The 17074-nt window shown below is 37.3% G+C and overlaps 1 protein-coding gene and 1 long non-coding RNA gene across 2 annotated transcripts in view; one reads left to right on the top strand and one right to left on the bottom strand.

Annotated features, from left to right (window-relative positions):
* The window catches only part of LOC149151192 (uncharacterized), a 95396-nt gene that overhangs the window by 11068 nt on the left and 67254 nt on the right, over positions 1-17074 (bottom strand). Inside the window, exons 10-11 of the mRNA XM_089439965.1 lie at positions 11776-11972; positions 11323-11437 (exon numbers count right to left, since the gene is read on the bottom strand). Coding sequence (XP_089296091.1) covers positions 11323-11437; positions 11776-11972 — 312 coding nt within the window. The remainder of the gene's footprint in view (positions 1-11322; positions 11438-11775; positions 11973-17074) is intronic.
* The window catches only part of LOC149151193 (uncharacterized), a 149509-nt gene that overhangs the window by 71425 nt on the left and 61010 nt on the right, over positions 1-17074 (top strand). Inside the window, exon 2 of the long non-coding RNA XR_016262639.1 lies at positions 11751-11851. This is a non-coding gene — a long non-coding RNA (uncharacterized LOC149151193). The remainder of the gene's footprint in view (positions 1-11750; positions 11852-17074) is intronic.

Here is a 17074-nt window from a genome sequence, read left to right as displayed (position 1 = left end):
CTATTAAGAAAAAAAGAAAAAAGCGGAAAGGATTTGGTAAATCTGATGGCCATGTACAACACAGTGTTGGGATTGATCAAAGTCCTCAAATATTCAGAATTGGACACGGCACATCAGAAAAGAAACCCATGGATCTGCCTGAAGAAGTCTTGGATACATCGAATTTTCCATCAGAGCATCTTCAAGATTAGGCAGAAAGGTCTACTTTGATCACCTCAACATCAACATCACAATTTATTAAGAAAAAAGAAAAAAGTGGAAAGGATTTGGTAAATCTGATGGCCATGTACAACACATTGTTGGGATTGATTAAAGTCCTCAAATATTCAAAATTGGACAGGGCACATCAAAAAAGCAGCCCATGGATCTGCCTGAAAGTAAGCAGGTTCTTAAGATGGATTTCAACAAAGACACCTAATGCCATGGGGCACCTTTTTGTATCATATTTCTAACCTTATCCCTTGTCATTTTTGTTTCAAGAATAAATTGTCATTTATGCTCTTAGCATAAATTTCCATTTCTTCATTTCTGTACTTGATTCCATTTGATGATATTTTGAATGGATACTGTTGATATATGTCTTTTGTCGATGGATGCAGATTCTAGGTTCTTGCACACTATTACTTCATATCTAGCATGCACCCCCATGTGGAGCCAAATGTTGACCAATGAAGTAACCTAATGATTATATGAAGATTCCATGCCCAAGGATGTATCAAAGGGCACTTGTACCATCAAATATCATCAGTCAACAGAGTTTTTAAACTCTACTATTTTCTCATCATCTTTTTTGTACCCAAATTTCACACCCTGCGGGGAATTGTAATAAGTAATACTAGTAATGATGAGTTTTGAGTTTGTAACAGGCCTAGGATGTTGGGGCTCTATTAGCGTACGAGTACACCTTGGAATTTTTTTTTTGGTTAATTATCCATTTTTTTCAGAAACAGATAATTTTCTGGGTTTTTTCACTCACCTTTTACTCCTAAGTCGGGGTGACAATTTGAAAGTTGAGTCCCTAACACATCTTAGTGTCTAGAGTTGATGTACATTACCATACTAGATCACGCAAAAATTTTCGTGGAATTTGGTTAGGTCTAAGTAGTCATTTTTAAAATTTTTAGATTTTCCGCACTGCGGAAATTACAATAAAAATTGTACTTGTAAGGTAATAAGTGATGTCTAAAAAAGTTGTATGGGGTATGAGTAATGAAATTTGCACCTTTCACCCTCAAATTTCTACTATGACACACTTTGAGGGGTTAAAAATGTGTTCTTAACCCTCAAAACCCACTTTGCCTAAGTTTAGTGGGAAATTTGGCAATTAATTAAGCTAGAAATTAAATAAACGGAGAAAAATAAATATCCACACATGCTAAATGTTGTGGAAATAAGGTGGAAAATTATGGGGGAGTTAAAGTGAAGTCCCAAGGTGATGTGGATTCCTAAAATCAAGGAAATAACATGTGCTCAAATAAAATCGAACCTTTGGCATTAAATGAGAAAGCTGCTTATTTGGAAATTCGAATTTGTCAAGTTAATGCATATCTGGGAGGATTTGGGAGAATATTTGGTGGAGATTTTTGTGATAAATTGTCCTCACATGGGTTACCACCCATATACACTCGTCATTCCATCATAAAATTTGAATTTGACACATAAGGGAAGAAGAAAATGATGTCCACTTGCCAGAATTTGATTTTTACACTTGGCATTTGAGCTCCATTCAACAAATTTGAAGTTCTTTTTGGGATTGTCACCTCATACCACATGTTTAATCACTTCTACATTGAGATTGACTCTCATAGTTCTATATAATAGAGCCTTGATATCTCATTTGTATATATTGTTACTAGCTATTGTGCTTGCGGAAGCACTTGTGCCTTGTACACTTTCAAAAATATCAATAAAGACTTTGGGGTTTCATTCATGAGGTGTTCCTCCTTTAAGAGTGTGATAAATTGTTGATCATTGGTATAATTCTTTTTACTCATGCTTTGATCTAATTTGTGTTCATACGCTCTTGTAGATTTGTTAATGTAGAGCTATCTTGCATTGACATTTGATTTAGAAGTATACTCTAGGTATAGAATGCTCTAGTTGGTTTTAAATAAATCTCTAGAATTTTTTATCATTGTTTATTGCTAAATCTATATAGAACTAATTCTTGATTGAAGTTTTGTAGAGGGAACATCTTGTTGGGATCATAGAATCAAACCCGAAGGGAAGTCTTTGGAGAGACCAACCCACTTTTGATACATTCTCAAAGGAGATCTCATTTGTTCTTTGAGCCTTCATAGTCTTATCGTACAAAGTGGTTTTGTAGGGGTTTTGGCACATAGCTTGTACACAAGCCGAGTACTTCTAAATTTAAATCTCTTTTAAAAAACATTGGACTTCATTTCTATCATTTGCTATCTAAGAGCTTAAAGATGGCTAAGCAAAGACAAGAGTTTACTTTTATTCCTTAGCTTAGCCTTCTGTGAATTATAATTGTACATATACATTTTATCTTGCTGATTTTTTCATTAATACTTAACTTATTTTGCAACCATTGTTTGGATTGTTTGCTAACCCTTGTGTGACAGATTTTGAAGAGCAATCTCTAGCAACATTTAACAAGTGTTTGCAGGAGCTTTGGCAAGTGTTGGGGGTTCGATTTTCAAGGATGCCATGAGCCCTTTTGAGGCTTCTTTCGGCCAAAGTCGAGTTCACTAGAGGGCTGCCCATTTTCCTCTCTAAGCCGTGGGAATTTGGATAAAACTTTCACCTTGTTTCCCTTCCATAAGTTTTGTGAAATTTTGTCATTACTTTCTCAAGAAAGGAGGTATAATGTCCAATCTTCAAGCAATTATTGTGAAAATTCTCCTTGAAGTTTAATTGAGGACTTTGAAGGGTCCTCTTCTCATTTTAATATTGATAAAAGATCTAATTTGCTTGTGGGAGTTTGGGATTTCTCCCATGGTATCCTATCTCCCCATTTAGAGGGAGACTTCTCTTGGGTGGATTGATATTTGCATGGTTTAAACTTTACCACTCCATTTACTTACATGCATGTTTTAATTGGGAATTAACACAATCTCACTATCATATTTCATTTTTAAGTTAAAGTTTGTTACAATTTCATTTGAGCTTTGCATTTTCTATCTCATTGTTGCTTGGAGCTACAAGCTTACACTTTACTTTGGGCAATTCATCATTTACATGTAAGTATTTTATATTCTTAACAATGTTTGATTTGTTACCATTTACGTTGGTAAATTGTTTCATGAGCACTTGAATACATGTTTCATTTTAATGCTACATTGTTATCTTGAATATTGGAGCAATTTATTGTCATTGTCTATTTGAAACAAATTTTACTTTCAAGCAAATTACTTTTATCATTTTAATTCATTGATGAGACACATGTAACACTTGTAAGCTAATTTTATTCTTCCAATTGAGGTTATAATTGCAACTTTTGTTGAACACTATTTCATTTTCAAGCATTGCAAATCAATCTGTTTTGGGGAAAAAACTTACATGCATTTCATCTAGGCATTTTAGTATAGGAAGAACTCAAGCCTCATTAACATTTTACCTCCAACACAAGTTGGTTCAAGTAGATATCTTAGGGATTCTCTACTCCTCTAGTGACTCCTCACTATGAGATCCATATTTTTGGGCGAGGGTGAGGGCTGAAAATTGAAGAGTTGAATTGTAATCTTGTTGTAGAGATAATTAATAAAATTAACCAAGAGCTTTTTCCATTACATTTACTTTACTTGTCTCTTGATAGTTTGAGTTTTCATATGCAAAGTCTATTCCAAAAGCAAGTATTGTAATCCTTTCAAACACGTGTTTTCTTTTCATGCTTGAAGTCTAATTGCATATTGATGTCTTGGTTTAACACTTCCTTTCTTTTACATTTCCAAGTTAATAACTAATTTTTGGGTTTTGGCAAGATATGTTTCATATGTTTTGATTTATAAAGTTGATTATCTCAAAAACATTTTGTATCTTACATATTTTGTGCTAATAATTTTTGTTTACATTATAGGGTTACTTTGTTTTCTCTTTAGAAAGCAGCGCATTTTACTTTGAGCAAATATATCTTTAAATTGTTGAGCAAATTCATTATAAGGCACTAGTTTACGGTTTTTGTCATATTAATGATTGGCATTGTTATTTCAAGTTGCTTATTTCATATTTGCTCATAAATTCTTAAAAGTAATCCATTTTCACTATAACACTCTACGAGAAACTCACAACTTTTAACTTAAATTTTCATTAGGGACCACCTCCTTTATCTAATCCAGGAGATAATTCAAATGGAGAGAGTCGGGATTAGTGTGACAACCCCTTCTCTGAGTTCTCTACCACCAACCACACTTTGTGGGGTTGCAGGCTTTTCCCACTAACTTGTGGGCAGGTGTAGGTGGCAGGGTCAACAAGACCCTCATGCACCCACCTTGGGTATAAATGACCTCTAAGAGATGGTTAATATGAGCCATAAGGGCAGTGACTATCTTGCTAGGGAAGAGACCATGTGAAGATAATTATATAACCTTGCATAGGGAGCAAATGAAGAAGTATCATGTATAAGATCCCAAGGATCTAATAAATGAGTGGGTTTGTTTTGAAGATTGTATTGGAAGTTTGTAATGAACAAAGTTCGTATACTTTATGTTAGTTTTTGGTAGCATCAGAAGTGCTCTAGCCTTGAAAATTGGTGGAGAGGCTAAGGCATATGAGTTCTAAAGAACTCAGAAACCGTTTGGTGAAATTCCACCCAGATTGTATTTTATTAAAATAATTAATAATTTTAATGGAGTTCCTAAGTCTAATCTTAGGGAAATTAAAATATTAATCGGTATTAATCAAAATCTGGGTGAGAACGATCTAGAAGGCGGATCAAATCATGTTTTAATTTTAGCCGTTGAGTAGAGACTTAATCTCGGTCGTTGAAGGCTCAACAGGAAAAGTATAAAATGAAGGCTTGGGGTTCATTTGGAAATACACATAGAGAGATTGAGGAAATCAATTTTCTGAGGTGAGAAGCTCTCAGGAGGAAAATCAATGGGGGAGATCTTGCAGCTGAGGGGCAGTGAGAATCCGGAAGAACTTTTCGGAGAATACTGACAGAGAAGTGGAGAGAGCTTGCAGAGAGGTAGCGCAGTAGCTGGGAGAGCTGATACAGAAAAGCTACCAGTCACGCAGAATCCAGAACTACTGGAATAGCTGAAACTGTCGAAACTCCCAGAATAGTCGGGAAAGTTGTCACAGAGGCAACGCGGTAGCCAGGAGAGCTGATGCAGAAAAAATGCCTGTCACGCAAAATCCATAACTGTTGGAACAGCTGAAACTGTCGGGAAAGCTGACACAGAGGCAGCACAGTAGCCGGGAGAGCTGACGCAGAAAATTTGCCTATCATGCAGAATCCAAAACTGCAAGAACAACCAAAACCACCGAGAACTGTCGGAACTGTCGGGAGAGTTGACGCAGAGGGCAGAGAAGGTGACGTAGGGCTGACGCAGAGGCAACACAGAAATAGTCGGGGTTAGCGAGTCTTGTGCCGAATCAACATGAATTCTACCAGGTGAAGTGAGGTAAAAATCACTCAGATTTTTTGCTAATATTTTCTCTGTAAATGATTGCTAGATGAACATCCTAGATTTGTATTCAGACATTTCTCCTGCATAATAATAAAACCCTCAGAGTTGCTACACCGATTTTCTTGCATTGGGTTTTTCGGGGACTATTGTGTCCGAAAGTAAGTGAGTCCTATGTATTTCGTTCTTTGCTCTGTGTTCTGTGTCATGAGATCAAATATTTAATTAGTGTAGGTTGCAGAAGTAATTTGCTTTAGTATTCAGAAGAATAACCTGATGAATGTAATTTAAAAATCAAGTAGGTGAAGAAGATTTAGATTTGCTGCAGTAGGGGTTTCTTCGAGTCTAGGAATTTTCACATGGTATCAGAGCATTGATTTTGAAATAGGAAGAGCAACACAAACGCTAAGTAGTGAGGCCGAATGCTGCACTTGGCAGCGATTCGAATCCCCTTGAAGGGATTGCGCAGTTCTTGCCGGGAAGCAAATCTGAGGAAATCTCTCTCTGAGTGAGACGATAGAGAGGTACAATTTCTAGTTCGGGTGTTTGCAGAGGTAGAAAGAGTGATGCAGAGCCTCAATGTAGTGCTTGAAGGGCGCAGTTTTTGCCGGGGTAGAAATCCGCTGGAAAAGAACGGAGACACGTAGAAGGGGAATTTTCTTCTCAGAGAACTTTCCGCTAGAAAGTTCGAATTTCTCACTTGCTGAGCGGCTGAGCAGTGCTAAGAAATGACTCGAGGAATCAGTTCGACAGTTGGGTAAGATGACATCACATGGGCTCAGAGATCATGACAGGTTGGAAGGTGCTTCCAATTATGTCATATGGAAGACCAAAATCTTAGGTGTTCTAGAGGAATATGATCTCGAGGCCTAGGTCAAAAGTGTTGTAGTTGTTCCTGCTGACAAATATCAAAAGAAGAAGTACAAGGCCGAGTAGGGGAAGGCAAAGAGGCTCATTCTTGATGGAGTTCGAGATCATGTGGTCTCAAACTTGCAAGGCAAGGATACATCCAGAGAGATGTGGGAAGCCTTGTCTTCTTTGTATGAAGGCTCTTCCGAACAGTGAAAGATGTATTTGGAGCAGAAGTTGCAGCGAACTTTGATGCAGAAATGAGAGGGGGTGAACCTCTATCTTCAGCGTCTTTAGGACACTAGAGACCAGCTTGCTGCAGTGGGGTCCACTCCTTAGCCAATTGCGATGATGAGGATAGCCCTGAATGGAGTCTCGGATGAATGGCAAGTTTTCATCCAAAGCATATTGGGCAGAGAAAAACTACCTTCATGGGAGGAGATGTGGGCAGCTCTTCAACTGGAGGAGTTAAGGAGGGACATAGTGATGGTCAACCTCGGTGGCAACAGTGGGAGTGGCTCAAAGACAAAGGAGGAGGAGGAGAACGCAACTCAAGCTTTGAAGTGACAACGAAGTCGAAGCAGAAGAAGGACATTTCGAAGATGAAATGTTTCAGATGGGGCGAGTTGGGTCACTTTGCATCTCAGTGTGCTTTGAAGCAAAAGGATAAGGACGAGAAACATGATCCAAAGGTTACAGCTGTGAAGATAGACGATGATGTGTTTGCCATGAGTGCCCACGTATCTCCAGGTGGGAGATGGGGCGATATTGAGCGGTAGTCGGGAAGACTACATGTGGGCAAAATCCTTGAGGAGTCCATGTCTTGGATCAATTCCTTGCTATGGGAGCCTAAGATTTAGCAGTAGTGAGATGGACTTAGTGTTAGATGATGCAGTGGAGTGTTTGGAGGACAGATGCAATAGTTGGGGACCAGAGACTAATCAACACAGAGCAAGGTTGGTAGCAGTGCAGTTGGCACAGTGCAGGGGTCAGCAGCAGCGCAGAAGATTCAGAGGGTCGGAATCAACAACAGTCAGATTCCAACATTCATTGTAATATGGTGAACATAGTTAAGTTCGAGTAATTTTGGATGTTTTTCAGTTGCTTCTCTCAGTAATTGAGTTACAGTACGGATGTAGTGTTAGCAGTGGCAGTGCTAGCAGCATAGCAGATGCAACGTTTGAGAGGGAGTTGTAGTACAGATGCAACAATGGCAGTGACAGTGTTATGGGCAACAATATAGTAGCAGCAGCAACACAACGTTGGTGGCAACAACAGTGCAGAAAGGAGGTGCTTCAGAAACTGAGCAGCGTGCAAGTGGACATTGTTGCTAGAGCACTTTCCTCGCTAAGAACGAGTGTTAGTTTTTGGTAGCATCAGAAGTGTTCTAACCTTGAAAATTGTTGGAGAGGCTAAAGCACATGAGTTCTAAAGAACCCAGAAACCGTTTGGTGAAATCCCACCCGGATTGTATTTTAGTAAAATAATTAATACTTTCAATAGAGTTCCTAAAGTTTAAACTTAGGGAAATTAAAATATTAATGGGTATTAATCAAAATATGGGTGAGAATGATCTAGAAGGCGGATCCAGTCATGTTTTAATATTAGCCGTTGATTAGAGACTTCTTGGCCGTTGAAGACTCAACAGGAAAAGTGTAAAATGGAGGCTTGGGGTTCATTTGGAAATACACACAGAGAGATTGAGGAAATTGATTTTTTGAGGTGAGAAGTTCTCAAGAGGATAATCGACTGGGCAGATCTTGCAGTTGAGGGACAGTGAGAATCTGGGAGAAGGACTTTCCAAAGAATACTGACAGAGAGGCAGAGAGAGCTTGCAGAGATAATCGATTGGGGAGATCTTGTAGTTGAGGGACAGTGAGAATTTGGGAGAAGGACTTTTCAAAGAATATTGACAGAGAGGCAGAGAGAGCTTGTAGAGAGGCAACACAGTAGATGGGAGTGCTAACGCAGAAAAACTACCTGTCATGTAGAATCCAAAATTGTTGGGAACTGTCGGAACTGCCGGAACAGCCGAAACTACCGGAACTACTGGGAACTGCTAGAACAGCCGTGAAAGTTGATGCAGAGGCAGCGCAGTAGCCTGGAGAGCTGATGCATAAAAGCTGCTTGTCATGCAGAATCCAAAACTGCTAAATCAATTGGAACTGCCGAATTGCCGGGAAAGCTGACACAGAGGTGGCGCAGTAGTCGAGAGAGCTGATGTAGAAAAGTTGCTTGTCACGCAGAATCCAAAACTGTCGAAACAACCGAAACCACCGGGAATTGCCGGAACTGCTGGGAGAGCTGACGCAGAGCTAGTGCAAAAATAGCTGGGGTTAGCCAATCTTGTGCCGGATCAACCGGAATTCTGCTGGGTGAAGTGAGGTAAAACTCACTCAAATTTTCCGTCAGTGTTTTCTTTGTAAAGGATTGCTAGATGAGCATCCTAGATTTGTATTCATATATTTCTCTTGCATAATAATAAAACCCTCAGAGTTGCTGCACCAGTGGGGTTTTTTCGGGGACTATTGTGTCCAAAAATAAGTGTGTCCTATATGTCTTGTTCTTTGCTCTATTTTTTGTTTTATGAGATGAAATATTTAATTAGTGTAGGCTGTAAAAGTAATTTGCTTCATTATTCAGAAGAATAACTTGATAAATGTAATTTAAAAATCAAGTAGGTGAAGTGGATTTAGATTTGTTGCAATAGGGGTTCCTTCGAGTCTAGGAATTTTCACACTTTAGTGGTATGCTTTGATACCAATGTAACGAACAAAATTCGTATACGCAACGGAATTCTTCATAATACTTCGAAGACAAAGACATCCATTGTAGGACAATAATTTTATATTGAATATTGTATAAAAGAATTGATGTGAGATGAGATGATTACAATGAAGGTGAGGGCCTGCTTATATACCCTAGGCAGGTACCTCTTCACCAACAGTTATGTCCTTAGGGACATAACCTTTCATTAATTAGTTATTAATTAATCATTATCTATTATCATTATTGTTTTACATTATTTGTATTATTTTACATATATTTTTATTCATAACAAAGTTATACTGTTTTAGCAATTTCTTTGCTCCAAGAGAAGGCGATAATGTTATGTGGAATATGTATTTTGATGGGGTTTAGTGTAGAGTGGGTATAGATGCAAGCATAGCTTTCACATCTTTGTAGGGTGTCATCTTGAGATATGCTTATAGATTAGTGTTTGAATCAACTAATAACATGGAAGAGTATGAAGTGCTTATTCTAGGCTTAGAAATAGCAAGAGATATGGGAGTCAAAGCCTTGAAGATTGTTGGCGATTCTGATTTGTTAATCATGCAAGTAAAGAATCAATTTGCCTATAAGAATGGAAGGTTGAAAAGGTATAAAAATGCAGTATGGTATACACTGGAATTATTTGATGCTTTATCTTTAGAGGGATAATTGAGAGTTTTCAATGTGTAGGTAGGTGCCTTAGTAGTAGCAACTGTAACACTTGAGCCTTGTTTAGAATTGTTGACAAGAGGTGGTAAAATGGAAATTATCTTTAGACTTTTGTTCCCAGACAATTTTGAACAGTGGCACGTGTTTAATGGTGATTCACATATTATAAAACTTATGAACAACTTATAAGAGTTTGCTAATTATGATACAGATTGGTGAGAAGAAATAAGAGAGGATCTTGAAGGATTGGAGCCAAAAGAAAACAAGTTCCCAGATGTATTTGTTCCATTAGAAGGAATTTTTGATAGGCATGATATGTACAGGCAAAATAAATAAGTAATTAAGCTTGATTATTACATCGAAATCAACATAGGATCACTTGAATGTCCAAAGCTTTAGGTAAAGGCACTTCTTGAAAAGAAAAAAGAAAAATAGAAAGTTTGATAAGGGAATATAGAGATGTCTTTCCCTGGCCTACTGATGTTTTGAAATCATATCAAGGAGATATCATCCAACATACAATCCTGCTGAAAGAATATGCCAAAACTTTCAGGCAAAAATTAAGGCACATAAATTCTAAGTTGGCTTCTCTCACTCAAAGAGAACTTGAAAAGATGCTTGAGGCTAAGATCATTGCCTCCACAAGACATTCAACTTGGATGGAAAATCTGGTTGTGGTAAGGAAGAAGAACGGAGAAATAAGGCTATGTGTTGACTTTGGAAATTTCAATGCACTATCTTAAAAAGCTAATTATTCATTCCATAACGTGGAGAATTTGTTACAAAAGATTACAGAATCAGGGATGGTGTCCATGTTAGCTAGGTTCTCAGGTTATAATTAGGTCCTGGTGAATTAAGATGATCAACACAAGATGACATTCGCCATAGCTTGGGGCACTTTTGAGTACTTGAAAATGCCTTTTGGCTTACTTAATGCTAGTGCTACTTTTTAAAGAGCCATGGATTTTGCATTTAGATATTTCATAGGAAAAATAATCGAAATATATAAAGATGACTTGATGGTATTTCAGACGTTAAATCACTCATGTGGAACATATTAGACAAGTGTTAAAGAGATGTCATAAAAATGGAGTATCATTCAATCCCAAAAGTTTACTTTATGGGGTTAAGAAAAGGTAAGCTCCTTTGACACACATACTCAGAGGATGGGTGTTTCTTGTCACTTAGCAAAAACCTTGCTCTACATACTATCTTTTGATGGCTTTGTTCTGCTTTATTCTCTCTACGAGTCATTACTTGAAAGAGATCTGTTGGAGAACCAGATTCATGCCTGAGACATCCATGTTTTTCATGAGGAATTGGTGTTTGATTATAGATCTATAGGTGGGTTTTGTTGTGTTAAAGATCATTGTGATACTAAGAGAGGAAAAGAAACTGAAATGAAAACAAAGGTTAAGAGCAAGTGCATGCTTTGTACCTGGGTCTGCTAATGATAGATTTTCTCCATTCAGCATTGCTTGTGCACTGTCTGTATCTGTCCAAAACGGTATCCGTATATTCACACTAGATAATTCATTCTCTGTTTTTGCAGCCTTTGATTGCCATGACAAAAATGGGAGACATTTTATGCTGTCAGATTTCAAATATCAACAATATTTTGCATTTATATTATTTTTGTGAAAAGCTGTTCACTCTATCTGTAAACTAAGTAATGATGCTGTACTCTGATATGTTAATACATCTTATTCTACTTAACATTCGGCTAGCAGAAAACACAAATAACAGATTTAACAATAGCAATTTTAGGAATGCTGTGAGTACATGGTTAAATATCTGTCTTAAATTATAAATATATTTGGTTTTTACACGCAAATTGGGTGATTTTAATCAAATTCTGTTTTGCAGCAAATGCATCAAGACTTTAGTGTACCTTGAATGTTGAGAACTCCAATGACACATGGAGGTTTGGGTCCCATGATGACAATGGTTGAACCACTTGCTTTAAAGTAAGTCCTGCTGCATCCCAAGTAAGCATGCTAGATATAAATTGAATGATATACAAACTAGGACTAGCGCCTTCTTCTTGGAAGTATATAGAGTCCCCCAATTTTGAGAATGACTCCGTGGCTGCAAAAGGATCAGTTAACAAGCAAGAAAGGAGCAGTTAAACAGCAAGAATATTATGGGCCTTTTTAAGATAAGAATTGTACTTAATCTGCTAACAGAAAAAACCAACCAATGCGTGTTTGTCTAAGTTACATGCTGCACGGTCTTGGGATCACATGTGATGCAGGAAGGAACCCTAATTTAGGAGTTATGAGTGTTGCAGTAACCATGTTTGTGATGTGTGTATTATCAAATTAATTGTAGTAAAACGTATTCAATGATTATTAAAATTTAAATTTTATGAAAATAATAAATAATGATTCATAATCATACATTCATTCAATCAATTGATTTAATGTTCAAACTTCAATCAATCATAGAATGTGCTCTGTATATTGTTTCTATTGTTCCAAGTCTTTTCTACCAGTTTTATTCCCGACAGCCAACATTTATAATTCCATTGAGAACAGTTCTATTTTCCATAAAATGTCCTTGTACACAACCCCTATAATAACCCAGTGCATTCATAATATAATTCTATTGACCGTGACAGTGAACAATCTCTTCTGTATGTTGATCATGGAGAAATATTTTAATTGAAGATACTTGCAGCTATTCTATAATGGGTAAATTCATAGAGAAGGTTTCTTGAAAGGCATCTTATGTTTGTTGTTGGCAGTAATTCTGCCTAGAATTTTGAGTTCAGCATTTCCTAGGTGGAGAAGAGTGCAAATAAAGATGATCCCATTATTATATTTTCAGGTTAATCTGAAAGTATTTACACCATGTTTGGGGGTGCTTCATGAGATTTGTAGTATATGGTGTATGTTCAGCCACCAGATGGTCTGAGATGGACAGTAGCATGAGAGATGGTACGTGATGGATAGGTACAATTGAGATAGCTTACTCAATGGATGTTCAATCTCAATTTGACGCCAGCGTAAGCTGCATATGCTCCAATGATGCAGCCTAAGCCGCATATACCCACAGTATGCAATTAAGATTGCATGTCGCACTATGTGTGTCTTGTCCCAGGAATTCTCAAAATTCCATACTTAGTAAAATCTTCACTTAAGCAAGGTTCAAGGCTTCTTAAATAAACTCTATGCGGAAACGTTAGACTTAATTACCCAAAATCTAAACCTTTAATAAACCTTTGATAAGCCTTTAAGCGGAGCCTTACACAACCCTTCATAAACTTTGGTTAATTCTTAACGTAACCTGAAATACGTTAATCTGCTTATTTCTATATAATAGAAATATTCATAACGCACATTTAAACCTTACCTTTCTGCCATTCTTCAAACCTTTGCACATGTATCGATGCTCTCCTTAGCGCATTCAATCTCCGCTGTCGATCTCATTCCTCGATCCGACAGTTATCGCGTCACCCGATCATTAACTATCCCAGACGATCTCTACCGTTGATCTGCGCCATCTAATCCAATGGCTGTCGCGTCCCGTGATCACGAACCAGCTTTGCTGATCTCCACCATTGATCAATCTCGCTTGATCCAACGACTATTGCGCAATCTCGCGTGGAATCATGCATCATTGATATCAGGTCGAGAGCACGCGAGAAAAGTGGTTTTCTTTTTCCATTGTTTGCTTCGTGTCGGCCTCTAAGCTTAATCGCGTGAATTTTAGAAAGACCGCTTACCATCTTTAGGGCGCGCGAGAAACTGCTTACCCCTTACGAAGACCGCCCTTCTATTCTGAACGTGGGTTTAATCTCCATCGTTCATCTTCTAGACTTTCTTTGCGCGACTTAATCTTATCCGTCTATCGCCCTCATTCTCGTTCATTGATCTGATTGATCCAACGACTCCTGTGCACTGCTACCTTATTTTGTTTCTTATCGTGTAACAACCCATTCAGCTTCCCGCCCGTGTATTTGATCCCACCTTACGATCTTCACTTGTTCCGATCTCGATCTCTGCTCGTGCCTATACGCTTCCTTCGTAAACCTTTAGGTTTTAAGAACCTTTCGGTTATACTTCGCTGCGAAGGTTCTCTTCAATACTGCCTGTGCGCAACCACGTAACACACTTCTCTGCACTTCTTCTCTGGTTCTGCACACCTACAACCTATGTTACATTGATTTACTCTAGTTCACACAGATTATAATTCAATTACACAGTACACATCATACAAACTCAGAATCGAGTTATCTGTATTAATAAACAAACATTTACACAAGAACTTCTTCCTTGACCTGATCTTCTATATCAATGGCCTTTCTTCTCCTGCTCGTAGGCTTACAATCTAACTGACTCACTTCTGACGCACTAACTACTTCTCTAACTACTCCCTAACTACTCCTCTTTATGCCTTTTAGGTGTACATTTATACAAAAGGTTCTGTTGAACTAATTCTGGTTCAGATCCTTAATCTGCTGAACTAAATCCTGAATATCCTCTAAGTCCACTTTTAACTCTAGTTAATCCCTAAGAATCCTCTCTAGTTCCTCGAATCATGAGACCAATAAGAGTTACAATTGATTTCCAACTCTCTCAATTCCCACTAATCACTCATGTTCTCCTACATTCGAGAGCATTTACAAATATCCTCACAATATCTAATTAATTCCTATTCTAATCACTCAAAACATTAATGATTACATACATAGGAATCCAACTTCCTTGAAAACACAAGATCCCCCAAGTTAACTAGAACATAATGAATCTGCTGAGCTGTATGCTCCTGCATTAGACTCTCAAGGTTAAAATAATCATGATCTCTTGATCATGTGCTTCTGTCCTTTGTCTCCCTGGATCCCATACTTTGTTTGGTAATTTGTCTTTGGTTGCTGCTGTTGTTTGTTGTTCTCTAGGTTTCCATACTTTATGTTGCTTTGCCCCACTAGCTATGCTTTCACAGTCTGCTGCTGTCTTTCTCTTGCTGCTACTTCTTTGCCTTCTTACTGCTGTTTTCTTTTGAGGCACCTTCATCATCAATCTTATTATTCTTTCAATCTCTTTATCCAATTTTTCTTTTGACTAATAATTACTTTGCCAATTGTTGTTGTACTCTGTCCACTCATCTTCAAACTGTTGTTTATGGTCTTCTCTTTGAAGTTGTTGGATGCTTACTGCTACCCTTTCATCCTTACCGTCTTGTTGCTGTCCAAACAATCTTTATTCAATATCTGTAATTTTACTTTCAAAAAGTAAATTGTTCTCCAATTTCCTTTGTACTTGATTCCCTTCAAATACATCATTATGTTGTTCATTAGTTCCAACATATTTTCCTTCTTCTTCCTTGACAACCCTTAGTAGTGATTGTCCTTCACTTTCTTGATTGATTCTGACAATCAATTTAACTTCTTCAATCATAGTATCTTCATGTTTTTCTTTTTCCTCATCAGCGTGTCTGACCTGGCAACTTCCAGACTTCTTCAGTTCTAAAATTGACTCTTCAACTTGAAGCATGTATGTCTCATCTTCATCAAATCCTGTAATCATAAAACAATTATCAGAATTAAAAGATATAAGGCCTCATTACCTTTTCCTTCTCTTGCAACATCTTAGTATGCTGCTCTGAGTTTTCCTTCAATTCCTTTGTCAACACATCAGTATTATGATTTAAACTCTCCTTCATATTATCTGTTCCAATGATATCTCTCTGCTCTTGTCCACTTTGGTGAACTCCTTCTTTTGTAATGTCAATTTGTTTAACTTTTATTACCATCCTTTTTTCCTTATGATTGTCATTCATGACAATTTCTTTTTCATGGTAGAGGAGGCATTTTCTCCCACATGTATGGGTATTTTTGGCATATTTTGTTATGTTTTTGAGCTATGAGGTTGGCTTGTAACCTCTCTCTTGTGGAACAATCAAAAGTAAACTTGTAATTATGGGTTTTTACCAGTGTTGCAAACATCTCGATAACATTCCGATTTTATCTCGAAATCACAATTTTTTGGCCTGGCCGATGTATGCCAGTTTTTAAAGATATTTTATGGTATCTTAATTTTGCTGTTGTTTGCCAATTTTTTACCGATTTTTTCCCGATTATTACGATTTTTTCATTTTTCAGACCCTTGCCGATTTTATCCCGATGCCGATGTTCGCAACATTGGTTTTTACTTGTATTATTGTAGAAATGAGGGAGATAAGTTTCATATTAATAGAGACTCAACTCATTTCAGTTTGTCATCATCACACATCACATCACTTTTCTCTCTAAAAGAGGGTGAATTAGTCTTTTTTTACTACTTGGGCAAACTATGATCTTTCTATGGTGTGACTTTCTCTAGATTTTTGTGTGGAGATGTTTTCCTAGGATTGAAAGAAATGCTTCTTGGAGAATTGTGTAAGTTTGATGCTTTATCTTCTATATTTTACATATTGTATGTGTGAAGTGGGGTTTCTATTTTGTGCCATGACTAAATGCTAATTTTTTGGTGAAATATTGCTCCATTATATTATGCAAAATTGCTCTTTTGAAACCTATAAGGAAACTCTGATTGTGCATTCCTTATATTTACTTTCTCCCCTCACAAAGAAAATGGTTATGGTTTCAAAAGTGGATGCCCTAGTCACCCCCCCCCCTTACTCCATTGAAACCTTTCCATGGAATTTTAGCCCTAGAAAACTCGATTAAAACATAAGGCACTAATCTTTGTCGTGTTGATCATCCATAAAACTTGTTAATTTTCTTCCTCTTTTCCCATTCCTAGACGTTTAGTGTTAGCCACTAGGGCTATTAGGGAAAATTTCTACATAAAAGTGAATTTTTTTTGGATGTTTGTGGCTTATAAATTTGGAGATGCATCTATTAATCATATGAAGGCAAAATCTAGCATAGTGCATGGTTAAACCCCCTTATTTAGGGCTGACTTTGTCCCTCATTTGTTGTTTATGCATATATTTCAGCCATAAAAAAAAAATTCATAGTCTAACCCTAGCCTCTATTGGAAGGCCTTTGTTTCCTTGTTGTTGAGTATCACTAGAAGGCCTTTTCCTTGGCTGCTATATGATAATGTGCACCTTATTATTGCATATCAATCAAACCCTAATTTATAGAAGCTTTATCTTTGGTCTAGGCATAGAGTATTTGAACCCTAATATAGAACATCTAGCTCTTTCTAGGCCATGCCAGTACTTTAGGCCATATTATA

This window comes from Pinus tabuliformis, chromosome 9 (assembly GCF_031772625.1).
Source record: "Pinus tabuliformis cultivar Carrire ecotype Pingquan chromosome 9, CPIR1, whole genome shotgun sequence".
In the NCBI taxonomy this organism is placed as follows: Eukaryota; Viridiplantae; Streptophyta; class Pinopsida; order Pinales; family Pinaceae; genus Pinus; species Pinus tabuliformis.
The sequence above is the reverse complement of the archived record's forward strand: the minus strand, read 5'-3'. Positions and strand labels throughout refer to the sequence as shown.